This window comes from Phycodurus eques, chromosome 1 (genome assembly GCF_024500275.1).
Source record: "Phycodurus eques isolate BA_2022a chromosome 1, UOR_Pequ_1.1, whole genome shotgun sequence".
NCBI lineage: Eukaryota > Metazoa > Chordata > Actinopteri > Syngnathiformes > Syngnathidae > Phycodurus > Phycodurus eques.
Genome location: NC_084525.1, coordinates 13,802,611 through 13,819,626, shown reverse-complemented (window position 1 = coordinate 13,819,626; position 17,016 = coordinate 13,802,611). Strand labels below are relative to the sequence as shown.

The 17,016-nt window shown below is 41.5% G+C and overlaps 3 protein-coding genes across 4 annotated transcripts; 1 reads left to right on the top strand and 2 right to left on the bottom strand.

Moving 5' to 3' along the window:
• Positions 1-122: 122 nt before the first annotated feature.
• Positions 123-7,945, bottom strand: LOC133403644 (14-3-3 protein beta/alpha-1). Its single transcript, XM_061678720.1, has 6 exons — positions 7,807-7,945; positions 5,141-5,437; positions 4,936-5,059; positions 4,578-4,741; positions 1,639-1,734; positions 123-1,551 (listed from the first exon to the last, which is right to left on the bottom strand). The coding sequence occupies exons 2-6, from the start codon at positions 5,432-5,434 to the stop codon at positions 1,495-1,497; spliced, it is 735 nt and encodes a 244-aa protein (XP_061534704.1). The 5' UTR covers positions 5,435-5,437; positions 7,807-7,945; the 3' UTR covers positions 123-1,494.
• On the top strand, positions 7,860-11,748 carry ognb (osteoglycin, paralog b). Its single transcript, XM_061678758.1, is given in 8 exon segments — positions 7,860-7,888; positions 7,890-7,963; positions 9,861-9,922; positions 10,007-10,070; positions 10,286-10,450; positions 10,531-10,733; positions 10,852-10,944; positions 11,257-11,748. Coding segments are annotated over 8 exon segments (861 nt in total). The 3' UTR covers positions 11,428-11,748.
• On the bottom strand, positions 11,531-13,230 carry LOC133403651 (ubiquinol-cytochrome c reductase complex assembly factor 5). 2 transcript variants are annotated; one of them, XM_061678742.1, is made up of 3 exons: positions 13,134-13,230; positions 12,882-13,051; positions 11,531-11,926 (listed from the first exon to the last, which is right to left on the bottom strand). In XM_061678742.1, exons 2-3 carry the CDS (start codon positions 13,033-13,035, stop codon positions 11,835-11,837), a joined length of 246 nt encoding a protein of 81 aa, XP_061534726.1. In that variant the 5' UTR covers positions 13,036-13,051; positions 13,134-13,230; the 3' UTR covers positions 11,531-11,834. The 2 variants fall into 2 exon arrangements, with proteins under 2 accessions (XP_061534726.1, XP_061534717.1); XM_061678733.1 differs by having other exon boundaries at positions 12,882-13,230.
• Positions 13,231-17,016: the final 3,786 nt, after the last annotated feature.

The window sequence follows — 17,016 nt, the reverse complement described above, 5'->3', positions numbered from 1 at the left end:
GGGTAATAGACTGTTACAGAAGCAATTTTTAGCCATAAGACTTGTCAGTAAAAACAAAGCAAGTAAATACCAGATATACAGACAGGCTTCGTTCCACATTCACTAACGGCATTTTCATCAAGCAGAATTAAATTGACTTTTTTTAATGAACAAAACATTTCAATTCCTTGGAGCATCGTCAGAAGAAACAGCATAATAACGTGGAATGGTGTCTTCAACTACAATATATGGAATGTAGTGGTGATACACGGTATTGTGACACTGAGCTTCTCAAATGAGATGAAATGGCACCTTCACATGATTTAGGAGACGATTTAGGAGTCATTCAATCAGAATGAAACCCTTTATGAGTTTGTCTCAACTCGTACCCATTTGTTAACGTCAATTGTAAAATGGAATAAAATAGCCAGACACAAATACATTTTGTTGTTGATAAAACAAGCACTTTAAGAGGGATATTTAGCAAGCTAGCTTGATACAGGAAAGTGAAACATTTATCCATCCGTCCGTTCTCAATACCGCTTATCCTCGTTAGGGTCACGGGGTAAATCATTTATAAACAACTAAAGTTTACTTCAGATATTACATACAGATGATAGTCAATCTTGTAACATACTCTGCAGTAACGTTAGACTTCTTAACCATTGAGTCAAAATACAAGGTCAACCTAGATAGACTTCAGTTTGTAAAAGGCGGGAAAAGGCAATTCCTTTCTGGGAGCCTTGAAATACAGAATGAACAATATGAAACTCCCTTTTAACTTTGTGAATATGATCGAGGTGCATTACACTCAGATGTCAGTGTCACAATACAGCCTGCCTCCTTTCTGTATGAGCCCACAGCAGAATTGCAGTAAATTGAATACAGGATTGTACATGTTTCCGGAAAAGTCGAAACACAAACTGCTTTTGGGTTGTGAAGCAAATGGAACACCTACCATCACAGTGTTTGCCAGTTTAATTACCATACAATAAATCCCATAGAATAAAACCTGTAAATACCATGTTGAATCACAATAATAAAAGTAACAAAAAAAAAAAAAAAAAAAAAAAAAAAAAAAAAAAAAAAAAGTATGTATGGGGGGGGGGGGGGATGCGCCACAAACTAGCTGGGAAAAAAGGAATTTGGAGGGACTATTAAAATTCACAACACCCCCCCCCCAAGATCTCTCACACACAAGTGCGCGCACACACAAAATATCTTTTACACTCTTCACTCACTCGCTCGCTCCCCACAAACGTGCAGACATACACACAAAGCTAACGAAAACAATACGAGTTTCTACAAAGTGACTGAAGGTACTAACAACTGAAAATGACCCTGTCGCCTCACAATGAACTGAGAGGGGTAAACTAGTTGGTCAGGAGCAATTCAGGCTGCTTGTCATACAGAAGAGGGAGGGGCTGATGGAGTGGAGGGAGGAGGGGGGGGGGATGTATATAAGCTGTCTGTGTTTTAAGATAAGAGTGTAGGTGGATTAACAGTGCAGTTCCATTAGTTTTCCCCTTCTCCGGTCTCCCCCTCATCTCCCTGGTTTTCTGATGTCCACAGCTGCAAACACACAAGAAGCACAGTTGAAGTTGTCTTGCCAAACCTTCAAACCAACGTGAGGAAAACAACATGGAGGATCGGACTCACAGTCAAGTTGTCCCTTAGTAGCTGCATGATCAGGGTGCTGTCTTTGTAAGAGTCCTCGTTCAAAGTGTCAAGCTCAGCGATGGCTTCATCAAATGCCTGAAATGCAACAAAATGGTTAAAAACCCTATAAGGTGAATTTAGAGATTTGTTTCTAAAAACATGATACATGTTTGAAGATAATTGCTAAAAACATGCAAAGACTGAGAACTATGTAGTGGTCAATTGTGGCAATACAGTGTTAAAGGTCCCATGCTATAATTATTTTAATAATGGTTGATGTCGTTTTATGGGGTTTGCAAGATAATTTGGGTTGGAAAAGCCCAGAATGCCCTTTTTCAAGCTATTCTAGTTGGTCTTTTACACCTGGCAATTGAGACTTTATCATTGATACTGTATCTGATGTGTAAATATGCCTTGCTCTGACTGGATCGCTCTTATTCTTAATTTAAATAGGAAAACAGCTTTGCTCTGATAGGTCCATGCTGATATCACGGCATTTAGTGGCTTGTGGCGGTCAAGCGATCATAATGACCTCGAGTTTGAATCCTTTGATGTCCTACTATCATTGTGAAGCACAATTCACCAAGCATCAAATTGTTGGCCCACTAATGGGGAACGTGAGCTGAAAGAGGTCCGGGTAGCCGATTTTAGGGCGCCTTAGTGGGGCCAGTGGACCGCCTTGGGTCCCTCGGTGTGGGTGATGTCCCGTCCTCTGGTTCCTGTCCACGGCTCTCGGGTGGGCTCCTGGGCCCGACCCCGCCTCTCAGCTGGGTGGGGTCCTCAGCCCCCGCGGTGCAGGCACAGCAATTACAGGTCACTTCTGTCAGTTATTGTGCATGCAAGACGGTGTCAATTCACTCGCATGAGTCCGCAAATACTCACCTCTGGGACTTGTTCACTAAGTGTGGGGCCACTCACTCATTGCAATAACTAACTCATAGCTTTGCACACTTCCTGGGTAACCCCTCACTTGCACTCAATTTCTAAAGATGTTTAGAATTTACATAACCACTCCAACCAAACTTCAGTTGTACATCCGGGTCCACTACCTCTGTCCTGCATGCTTCCGCTCCTGTCCTTCCTTCACAGGGTGTAGCACAACTGCCCCATACAACACTCAAATCTGTGTCATTGTACAAGGCATATAATTATTTACTTTCCTCATCTTTCTTACAGCTGTCCTGTCTTTTGTTGTCTTCTCTTCTGATTTTTATCTTTTCATTGTCTCTCCCCTTTGATTTTTCTGTCACTCCCCTTTAAAACTTTGTTCTGTTCAACTGAAACTTTCAATAAAAATCCATTAGAATTCAAAGAACCACAGCGGTAGCTGAAAAACACTTACTCTTACTACTCTCCACTACCTTACTGTGGCACAGTAAAACTGTTCCGGCATTAAAGGGATACAGCCTCCTTTCTGTTTGACCTAATAGGCGAACGCGAAAAGGACAAAAAAAAAAAAAAAAAATCAAAATGAAGATGCTTTAGACCTGTTAAATATAAGAAAATGTTGGCTCTGGTTGCACAAAACCCTTGAAATTACCACAAATGCGTCATGACGAGACCTACGCGAGGGAAAGTATTTACTTCCGTCAACACAGCGCATCGGGCTTGTGCACGTGCGCATTGTGACGTCCTTTTTTATGTGTGTGACGTCACGGATGCATTCTGTCTCCAGTAGAAGACGCATTTGTAATCTGAACTACCACCATATTTTCAAAACCATAAGGTGCACTTAATAGTCTTAAATTTTCTCCAAAATGGACAGGGCGCCTTATAATGTGGCGCCTAATGTGTGCACCGAATTCCAAAATCTGTAAATGTAGTTGAGTGACTTTGATGAGCGCTCTGCTTGACTGACTGGGAGCATTTCCTGCCGACACGCTGCTTTTATAGAGGAAAGGCGGACGTGACTGACGACACCATGTGGACGTTAAAGGGGCAACAAAAAATTGCTGCCGAAAATGGCACCTACGAGGAGACACGCTTACAAAGCACAGTTTAAACTGCAAGCTATCAGCTACGCGGCGGAACATGGGAATTGAGCAGCCGCGAGAGAAGTCAAGAGCAACGAATCCATGGTTCGCAAGTGGAGGAAGCAGGAAAACGCCGGCATCATTGCTGAACGGCCTCCCGGCAACGAGACTGACTCCGACAATGACGAGATGGAACCCGTCATGTTTGATGGAGAACTTGCCCAGCTGTTCATTTCGGGTACAGAAGATGAGGACTGATGGATTTGTGGATGAGGATTGATAAAAAAATTACGTGAGTACATTGTTAATTACTTCAATAAAGTACAACCGAACTCAGTTTTGCTCCAGCTGCCTTTTTAAAAACATACGCTAGTATGCATGCTAGCATATGTTTTAGCGTGCATGCATGCTCCCGTATGTTTTAAGCTAACGTATGTTTTACCATGCCTGCGCCCAATAATACGGTGCGCCTTATGTATATGTTAAATACAGAAATAGACCCCGTAACTGAGACTGCACCTTTTAATACGGTGCGCCTTATGGTCGCAAAAATACAGTACATAAAAAGATTGGATTTAATAAAAACGAAAAAAATACTACACAATTGTCAACAACAATTAGAACAATATGTTCAACGTACTTTGTACACATTATCTGTCGCAAAATTTGGAGACATTGGCACAGGTGCCTCTTGTATGTTGCTTTTTAGTTTCCGTATTTGTTTTTTTTCATATACTTCTTTAGTATGTGACATTAAGTTACATCTTGGCTGTCTCAACCTGGACCCCCAGTCTATATATAGTGTCAACCAACTGATTGATAATTCTGTATTTCAGCTCTTGTATTGGAACTCAGCGGTGCGTGCGTGCGTGCGTGTGTGTGTGTGTGTGTGTGTGTGTGTGTGTGTGCGTGCATTATATCCATGTGTTAGACACCAAAAGTATTCTTAAAAACTTTAGTTCACACCGTCTTTGCCAGACTGCAGGCCTTTTCCGGGTTGTTCTGGATCTCATAGTAGAAGACGGAGAAGTTGAGTGCCAGTCCAAGCCGAATTGGGTGTGTTGGCTGCATATCCCCCTTGCTAATGTCAAAAGCTTGCTGGTACGCTTGCTGGGAATTATCCACTGTATCTAGAAACATAAAATTATGTCAGAAATATAAATTATTTGTGGTAACATTGAGAGGCATACACCACAATACCATAAATTAAAAAAATATTTGCCAACACCTCAGCATTTAGCTGTTCAAGGTGGCAAGCAATGTCGTATTCAACGTTCATGAATAAAACAATTAAGTGTATCATGTTAATCATGTCCTCACTTACCCTTCTTAGCGTCCCCAGATGCGACCTCAGACAGGTATCTATAATAGTCGCCTTTCATCTTCAGATAGAAGACTTTGCCTTCAGAACTACCTGCATTGACGATAAGGTACTTGTCCAGTAGCCCCTGAAAAAAATAAGATGTTGAGATTGTCAGAGTTGTGCAAATGGGTGGACGTCAAACAAAGTAAAAGGCAGAGAGCCTTACAAGCACATCGTGGCAGATTTCCTGCAGCTCGGATTCAATCTTCTCCCGATATTCACGTGCCATCTGCTTCTTCTTCTCATTGCCTTCAATCTTCTGCTCAATGCTGGAGATGACGCGCCAGGATGAGCGGCGCGCCCCGACCACATTCTTGTAGGCAACCGAGAGAAGGTTGCGCTCCTCATTTGACAGCTCCGTACTTTGCTCTGTCACACTCTTCATGGCTGCAGCCATATCGTCATAGCGCTCAGCCTGCTCAGCAAGCTTGGCATTTTGTACCAGGTCGTTCTTATCCATTTTCTAGACCAGAGGATACAGATTGCACAGAGACAGAGTTAGTAATGTACAGATCATCAAAAGATACCATATAGATGACTGATTCCCAACCACTGTACCATGAGAGATAATCACGGGAAATTATCTATTTCCACTCAATCGGACACAAAAATATGATCTACAGTGGTGCCTTGAGATACGATTGACACAATGTAATTTTTTTAGATACGAGCCGTAATTGGGCTGATTTTTTTTGCGAGATACAAGAGCTGTATGGTGACAGTGAACTTGATTAAACTCACTTCACACTAATTGGCAGTTTGGCAAATAGTGAGCAATTCATCAAAAAAAGGCTTCAAGATGTTTAATGAAACTCCCAGTTGAAAATGAAAATTACACAGTCTATTAAAACAGCCAAAGAATGTTTCAAAAACGACCTGCCAGTTTCAAATAATGGAAAATACCATTGACATGCTCATGGTTAATGTGATAATTTTTTTAAGTTTTAGAATGCGTTCAGCAACGGATATTTGAATACAAACGGTGGAGCAACACATGTAGACAGATAAAATAACCATACTCAAGACATATATTCATTATCATCTATGAAAAATGACTAATATTACAGCATCTTACTAAGTCACTTACAGTAGTAATAGAGGAAGAAGTCTATTTGTCATTTGTGTCTGCATGACTATTATACTGCCTCCCAGTGGCCAAAGCGGGCACAACAGGAGCAGCACAATGAAAGGAATTGCAGCATTAAATCATAATGCATACATTGTTTAATTCTTTACATTTTAAATAAGTATGTTGTGACTCTGTATTTATAAAATACAATAATATTTAGGACTATCTTCTTTATTTACAAAAACAAGCCTGCACGGCGGTTCAAATCCCAGCCCCACCTGTGTGGCGTTTGCATGTTCTCCCTGTGCCTGGGTGGGTTTTCTCCGGTTTACTCCCACATCCCAAAAACAGGTGTGGTAGGTTGATTGAATACTCTAAATTGCCCGTAGGTGTGACTGCGAGTGCGAATGGTTGTTTGTTTCTATGTGCCCTGCGATTGGCTGGCGACCGGTTCAGGGTGTACCCCGCCTCCCGCCCGAAGATTGCTGGGATAGGCTTCAATTACTGGTGACATACCCCTTGTTTTTTTTACACATACATGGCCAATAAAGATGATCCTGATATTTGTTCATATATCTATGCCATGACAGGCAGTAGGTACCCATCTCTCTATTCACTTTGCCTTATATTTTTGTTTGGTGGTGTGCCGACACATTTTTCATGTAAGACATGTCTTTGCTCAATGCATGTTGGGAAATACGGATTTATACAACAAATAAACTAAATTACATATTCCCAATTGAATGTTACGAAATCTGTCAAGGCTGCAATATCGTTTGAGAAAGACGGCATTTGGACGAAGTGTGCGAATGGATGAGCGCCGCAAACTGGGCCCCTTGGCAAGTGGGTCAACCTTGCATTTGCTGAGGTTAGCCCCAAGCTAATTACAACCGCTCTCCAATCCCGTCTCTCTGTTAGCTCAATTTAGGTTAAAAATTACTCATCCACAATTAATCTTTCATAATGTAAATACACACAGAACGTTCTCAATAGCATTTTACTATTTAAAAAATAAAAATTTCCACAAGCATCCGAATCTCCCCCCCTCCTATCTACCACTACTCTTGCTAACGGCGCTAGCGTAATGACACATTTTATTAACAGGTACTAACGACATAACATAAATTTCCACTGGCATAGTGGATTTAATAATGAAAACCCAATCTCAACGTGCCTTAAATTCATGTCATATATTGTTCAGCAAGCGAAGCGGTTGGTGTGCCTAACGCATATACAACGTTAGCTAGGCCACAGAAATAGGGTGGATTTAAAAAAATCAAATAAAATCACGCATTTACGGGCTTGCCAATTCATGTTCGAAACGGAGCAGTGCGATGCTCAAGGGGGAGAAACGCTCTCCTTATTTTAAAAAGTGAAAACATTTTTTATTCGTCTGCTTTAACAACACGGCCCGCAGTAGCTGGCGAGTCCCTGTCAGAACAAAGTGTCATGGCATCGTAACGGACTCTCTGTCGTTCGCCTGCGAGCTAGCTGCTAGCATTAGCGAACTAGCTAGTCATGGTGGCACCGTAACGAGGGAGCTAGCGTTAGCATTCCTAGCTCGCTAATGCTAACGCTAGTTAGCCTTTGACGAAGCCCGAGCTAGGCTGTACCGTTATATGATGGCTCCTCAAAAAGGATTCAATTGGCCGCGACGGAGGGGGTGAAAAACACGCGTCGTAAATCGGCTTCGGCACATTAGACAACGAATACAGCTACAGTAAAATACAATTAAAAATATCAGCCCCGAGCTGGACACTTACAATATTTGCGACTTTTAATCCTGATTATTCTCAACTCTCTGTTAGTCGTTTTAATGCCTCCGTCCTCCCGTCGCGCTCGGCGTATATCTCAGGGCAGTACCACTTCCGTTAGACAGCTTCTTGCATTTCCTCTTTTCTCGCCACACTTCTGCCTTACGTAAGACATTACGATGCTCATCAGAATCAGAATCAGAATCAGAATCATCTTTATTTGCCAAGTATATCCCAAAAACACACAAGGAATTTGTCTCCGGTAATTGGAGGCGCTTTAGTACGACAACAGACAGTCAATTGACAGAGAACACTTTTGAGACATAAAGACATTGAGAAATATTAATAAATAAAAATCAGTGGGGGAAATGTCCACCTTTTCAACGAAGTGAGGTTTTTCATTCTTTAGATTGGGAATCTCACGAGACAAGGTCGCTCGTTAGATGAACGTCATTTTACTTTTCTCTTTGTAGCTCGAGTGAGAACGTTAGTTCAAAGATAGTTCAAAGGTCAAGGTCAGCAGGCAGTTCTTTAATGTTGTTGGGGTTTTTTAAGGGGTGGGAATGAAGAACAATTTAAATTATTTTTATTTATTAATTTTTAATTGGATGACATTTTCTGCATGCACAGAAAAATAGATTTGTTGTGTAAATAATAGTTGTCCTCCGTTATCCTGGGAATATACCCCAAAGACTTTGTTAGGTCTAAACAGATGAAAATGATTAACTTTCAACTTCTTCACAGAAGAAGAATTATCACCTTTTGTTGGAAAATGTACAACCACCATTACTTCAAATATTAAAAAAAGGATGCTTACATGTCTTGGAATGGAGAGGCTGACATATATTGTCGGAGGCAAACAGGAAGAGTTGGTGTATGTTTGGAACTCATTTATGTGCTTTTTGGATAATGAAACAAAGCACACTAAGTAGCAAATGTAAAAGTGGTAAATAATTATATATCCTGCCTTGTATTGTTCTTCTTTTGTTTTAAATGAGTGTATGAGGGGAGAACATTTGTGTGTATATTGATGTGTAAAATGCATTCAATCGGAGGGCACATATAGACATATAGTCTTCAGTTAACCGAAGAAGCATGTTTTTGGAATGTGGGTTAGTACCTGCAGAAAAATCACACAAGCACAGGAAGAGCATGCAAACACCACACAGGAAGGCCAGAGCCCGGATTCAAACCTCAGAACAAATCAATCTAACAACGACTGATCTGACATTCCTACCCTCACCTACGATCATGAGCTGTGGGTCATAACCAAAAGGACAAGATCGTGGATTCAAGAAGCTGGAATGAGTTTCCTCCGCAGGGTGTCCAGACTCTCCTTTAGAGACAGGGTGAGAAACTCGGTCATCTGGAAGGGGCTCAGAGTCGAACCGCTGTTCTTACGCGTCGAGAGGAGCCAGATGAGGTGGCTTGGGCATCCCTGGTGAGGTGTCCCGGGCACGTTCCACTGGGAGGAGGCCCCGGGGACGACACAGGACAAGCTGGAGAGACTACTGTATGTCTCCCGGTTGGCTTGGGAATGCCTCGGGACACACACCCACCCACCCCCCACTTCCCCGGAAGAGCTGGATGGATGGATGCATCAACAGGACCCTTAAAACAATAGATCCTTATTTTGGAATCACATATTTGTTCTGTACACAAATAATAAACCGATAACAAAACATGAAGAAATGTAAACAATGGAAAATGTGTTTGTTGCTTTATACACACACACACACATATATATACATACACATATATATACATACACATATATATATATATATATATATATACAAATTCAACTTTTCATGTGTGGATTTTGAAGTGTTTTCAACATGAACATTATGTTGTTTATACAAAATAGCCCAAAAAAATAGTAAACAGCATCTATTGAGTTAAAGTTAATGTCTTCTCTTGCTCAACACACAGGCAGTTTGATAGAATCTGGGTGGAACATTTTCCAGCTCTCATGCAGTTCAGCTTCTAGCACAGAAATCACTTTCTTTTTCTTTCAGGAGCCACAATAATGCTTTTTAGGACTTTGCTTTTCATAACTGTGGTGCTCTCATGGACACTGTCCTTTGCAGTGGGAGATGAATCAAACAAAGGAGAAAAGGTGCAGGTAAAATATTTTTTTAAAGAGTGACTATGACAAAACTCATAACCTGGGAAGCTTGAGATCATCAGGATTCACTTGTTTTCACAGAGTGACATGCATGATCATGACATCCTTCAGGATACAGACCAAGCTGTAGCTCCAAAAGCCATTGGTGAAGTTGGTCTAAACTAATTTACAACTATTTCGAAGCTGATTATGCAATACTTGAAAAGGAACTTATCCACATTTGTGAAAGCGACTAAAGTCCATATTATGTAATGAGGGGGCTGGTCAAGTGTCCTTGTCCTAAATGTTTGTGTAGTGTACCTTTAGCTGTATAAGACATCACTGAATATTCATCAACTGATCTGTTTTTCCCATTAACAGACATACCAACATGTTTACTATGTGTTTGCTTGAGTGGGTCTGTTTACTGTGAGGACGTGTCTCCTGAAATGTCAGCTGTGCCAGCATTGCCGAAGGAAACAGCTTATCTCTATGCACGCTTCAACAAAATCACCAAAATAACAAATCAAGACTTTGCAGACACAAGTAAGTAAAAACTGTTTTTGTAAACAAATCCTTGTCTGAAGTGATTTTTGTTTCTTTCCAAAGCCTCCATTTTTTTCCAGTCACACTGAAACTAATTGACCTTCGTTGGAATCTCATCACGGAGATAGAGGACGGAGCTTTTTCCAGACTTGCAAATCTCGAGGAGCTCAATCTTTCAGACAACAGGCTGACTAAACTGCCCACACTTCCCATCAGGCTTATGTCTTTCAACGCCAACTTCAATAAGCTTACAACACAAGGTGTAAAGTCCACTGCTTTCAAGGTAGTAACCATCCAAACCCACTACTTGCATTCAAAAGTATAAATAAATGAAACAGCTTCACGTTTGTCGTACTCTATTGACAAAAATAAAATAAATAAACAAGGTGTCTTTGTTGCAGAAACTCACAAGACTGGCTTATCTTTACCTTGGAAACAATGAGCTGACAGCTGTGCCTCAACTTCCAGAGTCTCTTCACACTGTGCACCTACATGTAAGTTGATGTAAAGTGGAACCTCTTATATTCGCCAAAGTCGTGCCACTGTGAGTTCCACGGGTGTATTTAGTCATTTGGGTTCCCAAGGTAAACCCAGTCATGAGACCTGACACTGAACAGAATAAGCAGAACATGGATGAATTTATATGCTTGGGGAAACATTGTTTTAGCATACTGGAACAGATTGTGAGACTTTGGAGGTTCCACTGACATTCAACAGGAGAAGCAGCCTTTCGACGGAATCTTTTTCACCATTTAAACATTAAAAGTCAGCTCGGGATTTGTGATTAGTTTCTGTGTCTTCTACAGAACAACAAGATCAAAACAATGACAGATGAGACATTCTGCCAAGGAAACACCAGTTACTACATTCGAGCTAACATGCATGAAGTGAGACTGGATGGGAACCCCATCCAGCTGTGGAAGCACCCTTACAGCTTCATCTGTCTGCACAGTCTTCCAATCGGATGGTACAACTGAAATAACCAGTGTCCTTATTACAGAAGAACTAACATTTAGTGAAAAGGTTAGACTTTTATATAGCCAATGCTTGAGTTATACTATTAAAAAGAATTCAGACAAGTCCATAAACATAACTGTTTAATCATTAGAAGTGACAGAAAATTTGTTCTTCGTCCTGCGGAATATACAGCACTATATAAATACACTAAAGACACTTTTCTTCTTGGCAGGCGCAATTTTGTATTTAAAGCCAAATCAAGTAGTTCAAACATGATTGTGAGCATACAGTATGTGTAATTTGGTAGATATAACAATAAAATGTGCATGATTTTACCATAATGTAATGGATTTGAGGTTTTCAATTCTGTGATAAAATTCCAAGGATGTGTCCATGATGAAATGTGGCAAGCCCACACAAACATCATTCACTTGGCTGTAGGTTCATTTAAAACTATCACACCATCCGCCACTTTCTGCTGGTACTCCCTCTCTGATCGTTTTCTTCGGTAGACATCATCTGAGTAGAAAATAACACAGATGAAATTGAAATCAAGAAATCTATGTACTGTACAATAAAAACATTTGATGTTTTTTTGAAAACCCTATGACACATTGAGATGTGAAAAAAAATACATGAAAACAAATGTGGAAATCAGCACAAATTTCTCTCTTTGCCGCTCTGATTTATTGTTTGGACAGTTTATAATAGCTTCAGGAGAAAGAAATAAACTATACTCAGTAGAGCACAGAGGTATACTGAGTAATTTATGTTTAGTCTATGTGTATTTAAATCTACTGTAGTGTTAAACAGGTTTATAGTCTTGCCAGACTTCAAGTTAAAATAATCTATTTTCATACCCAGTTATATTGTAAGTACAGCACAGTCATTAGCACATTCCTAACATGATTCTTTTTTATAAGATGACTCGATTTTTTTTCCCTTTTTTACATATGCTTAAATATAAATTAATATCCGTGAGTATTTCTACATTTGAGTGCATGAGTTAGCGCAACACACGCTGTGTACAGCTTAAGTTTGTTCCCTCAAAATAGCCATAGTTTTGCTTCTTGTCCTTCCCTCTTGATAACCAACATACATATCCACTAAATTGGATAAAACAAGGGTTAGTTTTTCATATGATTTTGTTAAGAAGTCTTCCTTGTAATTCGTGGATTTTGTTTTATCACAGACATTATAAATATTAGGATTTATGCTCTGAAGTTGCGTCTCTCAACATACACGCAACTCTTTTACTTAAACATTTTATCCGTATGGACTGAGGAAGAGAGAGAAAAAAGTGAGGTCTATGACTCATCAGAAATGACATCAAGCTAATTGCTGACCATGGGGGTCGATGTAAGGTAAGCCCTGTTTACGATTTTTCTGACCACTGCTGAACCCCTAAAGCAGTCAAACACAGACATATGTCTGTGGTGATGCTGAGTGTGTCACTTTGCAAAGTTACACTTACAAAACGTTTCTCTTCCTATCCTCACGTTGATCATAATCCACTCCATGACACCTCCAATGCAAAAAAAGACAGGAAGAAATCTATACGGACCAAAACGACGTTTCCCAGGTACGAGGCCCAGAAAATATCGGAGTGTTGAACTCCTCTGAAGCATACCGGAGGCGCGTAACCTAGCACACAAGTTTTGATAAGTTAAATAAATGTGGCTGTTGCGTTTGGACGTTTCCTAAAAAAAAAAAAAAAAGTCCTAACCAAGGGCAGTTGGAGTTGCGCTTGATTCAATGAGCTGATAAAAAGAGGGGCGGCTTACGGCAAATGGTAAATGTGTCAATGAGACGTTGTTATTGAAGCGAGCGCACCCACAATATACGTAATATCCGGCAGTGTACTCCGTACTTCCGGTTTATGTAATAAATGCGATCGAATTCTTGTTTAGCGGATATGAAACCGGGTACTCGGAACTGTGAGACAGATGTGCTCATTAGTCGGTCACCGTGCCACCATGGTTGAAAATATTATCCATCTATCCATTTTCTACACTGCTTATCATCACGAGGGTCGCGGGTGAGAGGCGGGGTACACCCTGAACTGGTTGCCCGCCAATCACAGGGTGAAAATATTATTTACTTATTAATTCATCAGCAACGTAATTGGTTTTAACATTTGTTTGTTAAATAGGGCTTCACATACTAGCGAACATTCGTAGCTATTTAACAACTATTAGCTATTTAGCTATATTATCGTTATACAGTTAGCCTTAAGCCATACAAAATTTTGCTGACAGCAGATGGATGGATGTATAGGAGCATACAGCAGCTGAAATAATTATTTAACACCTCACAATTTTTCTCACTAAATATATTTCAAAAGGTGCTATGGACGTGAACATTTCACCAGATGTTGGGATCAACCCGAGTAATTCATACATACAAAGAAAGTAGAACAAATAAGCCAAGAAATTAAGTTGTGTGTAATAATGTGAAATGACACAGGGAAAATGTATTGATCACATGAAGAAAAGGAGGTGAAAAAAAAGGCATAGAAAGCCAGGACAACACCTTAAATCTATCAATAATCAAACAGCAATCCAGCCCCATATCAGTACAAATGAATACCGGATGGTTCAGTCCTAATTGATGGCCTACAAAAAGGTCTCATTGCCAAGGTGTGAGTCAAGACACATCTCATGATGGGTAAGAGCAGAGAGCTGTCTCAAGACCATCACAAACTAATTGTTGCAAAACATAACAATGGCATTGGTTACAGGGGCATATCTAAGCTTCTGAATGTTCCAGTGAGCACGGTTGGGGCCATAATTCGTAAGTGGAAAGCCAATCATATCACCACAAATTTGCCTCCATCAGGTGCTCCTCGCAAGATTTCTGACAGAGGAGTGCAAAGAATAATCAGAAGAGTTGTCCAAGAGCCAAGGACCACCTGTGGAGAGCTTCAAAAAGACCTGGAATTAGCAGGTAATGTTGTTACAAGGAAAACAGTGAGTAATGCACTCCGCCGTCATGGCCTGTATGTACGCTGAACATGCAAGACCCCATTGCTGAAAAAAAAGCATGTCAAAGCTCTTTTATAATTTGCTGAACAACATTTGGACTTCTTCTTCTTCTTTCCTTTCGGCTTGTCCCGTTAGGGGTCGCCACAGCGCGTCATCCTTTTCCATGTAAGCCTATCTCCTGCATCCTCCTCTCGAATACCAACTGCCATCATGTCTTCCCTCACGACATCCATCAATCTTCTCTTTGGTCTTCCTCGAGCTCTCTTGCCTGGCAGCTCCATCCTCATCATCCTTCTTCCAATATACTCACTATTTCTCCTCTGGACGTGTCCAAACCATTGAAGTCTGGGCTCTCTAACTTTGTCTCCAAAACATCGAACCTTGGCTGTCCCTCTGATGAGCTCATTTCTAATTTTATCCAACCTGGTCACTCCGAGAGCGAACCTCAACATCTTCATTTCCGCCACCTCCAGCTCTGCTTCCTGTTGTCTCTTCAGTGCCACTGTCTCTAATCCATACATCATGGCTGGCCTCACTACTGTTTTATAAACTTTGCCCTTCATCCTAGCAGAGACTCTTCTGTCACATAACACACCTGACACCTTCCTCCACCCGTTCCAACCTGCTTTGACCCGTTTCTTCACTTCCTGACCACACTCACCATTGCTCTGGACGGTTGACCCCAAGTATTTAAAGTCCTCCACCCTTGCTATCGCTTCTCCCTGTACCCTCATTCTTCCCCAACCAGCCCTCTCATTCATGCACATATATTCTGTTTTACTTCGGCTAATCTTCATTCCTCTTCTTTCCAGTACATGCCTCCATCTTTCTAACTGTTCCTCCAGCTGCTCCCTGCTTTCACTGCAGATCACAATGTCATCTGCAAATGGTCCACGGGGATTCCAATCTAAGCTCATCTGTCAGCCTCTCCATCACCACTGCAAACAGGAAGGGGCTCAGGGCTGAACCCTGATGCAGTCCCACGTCCACCTTAAATTCTTCTGTCACACCTACAGCACACCTCACCGCTGTTCTGCTGCCCTCGTACATGTCCTGTATTATTCTAACATACTTCTCTGCCACTCCAGACGTCCGCATGCAGTGCCACAGTTCTTCTCTGGGTACTCTGTCATAGGCTTTCTCAAGATCTACAAAGACACAATGTAGCTCCTTCTGACCTTCTCTGTACTTTTCCATCAACATCCTCAAGGCAAATAATGCATCTGTGGTACTCTTTCTAGGCATGAAACCATACTGTTGCTCGCAAATACTCACTTCTGTCCTGAGTCTAGCCTCCACTACTCTTTCCCATAACTTCATTGTGTGGCTCATCAACTTTATTCCTCTATAGTTGCCACAGCTCTGTACATCACCTTTGTTCTTAAAAATGGGCACCAGTACAGTTTTCCTCCATTCCTCAGGCATCTTCTCACGCACTAGAATTCTATTGAACAAGCTGGTCAAAAACTTCACAGCCACATCTCCTAGATGCTTCCATACCTCCACAGGAATGTCATCAGGACCAACTGCCTTTCCATTTTTCATCCTCTTTAATGCCTTTCTAACTTCCCCCTTATTAATCATTGCCACTTCCTGGTCCACCGGACTTACCTCTTCTACTCTCCCTTCTCTATCATTTTCCTCATTCATCAACTCCTCGAAGTATTCTTTCCATCTAGCAAGCACACTGATGGCACCAGTCAACGTATTTCCATCTCTATCCTTAATCACCCTAACCTGCTGCACATCCTTCCCATCTCTATCCCTCTGTCTGGCCAGCCTGTATAGATCCTTTTCTCCTTCTTTAGTGTCCAACCTGCCATACATGTCATCATATGCCTCTTGTTTTGCCTTTGCCACCTCTACCTTAGCCCTGTGTCGCATCTCAATGTATTCCTTTCGCCTCTCCTCGGTCCTCTCAGTGTCCCACTTCTTCTTAGCTAACCTTTTTCCTTGTATGATTTCCTGTACTGTGAGGTTCCACCACCAAGTCTCCTTCTCTCCTTTCCTGCCAGAAGATACACCAAGTACTCTCCTGCCTGCTTCTCTGATCACCTTGGCTGCAGTGGTCCAGTCTTCTGGAAGCTCCTGCCGTCCACCGAGAGCCTGTATCACCTCTTCCCGAAAAGCTGCACAACACTCGTCCTGTCTCAGCTTCCACCACATGGTTCTCTTCTCTGCCTTTGTCTTCCTAATTGTCCTCCCCACCACCAGAGTCATCTTACACACCACCATCCTATGCTGTCTAGCCACACTCTCCCCTACCACTACCTTACAGTTGGTAACCTCCTTCAGATTACATCGTCTGCACAAGATGTAATCCACCTGTGTGCTTCTACCTCCGCTCTTGTAGGTCACCCTATGTTCGTGCCTCTTCTGAAAAAAAGTGTTCACTACAGCCATTTGCATCCTTGTTGTAAAGTCTACCACCATCTGTCCCTCCAAGTTCCTTTCCTGGATGCCGTACTTACCCATCACTTCTTCATCACCCCTATTACCTTCACCAACATGTCCATTACAATCGGCACCAATTACGACTCTCTCTCTGTCTGGGATGCTCAGAACTACATCATCTAGCTCCTTCCAGAATTTCTCTTTCACCTCTAGGTCACATCCTACCTGTGG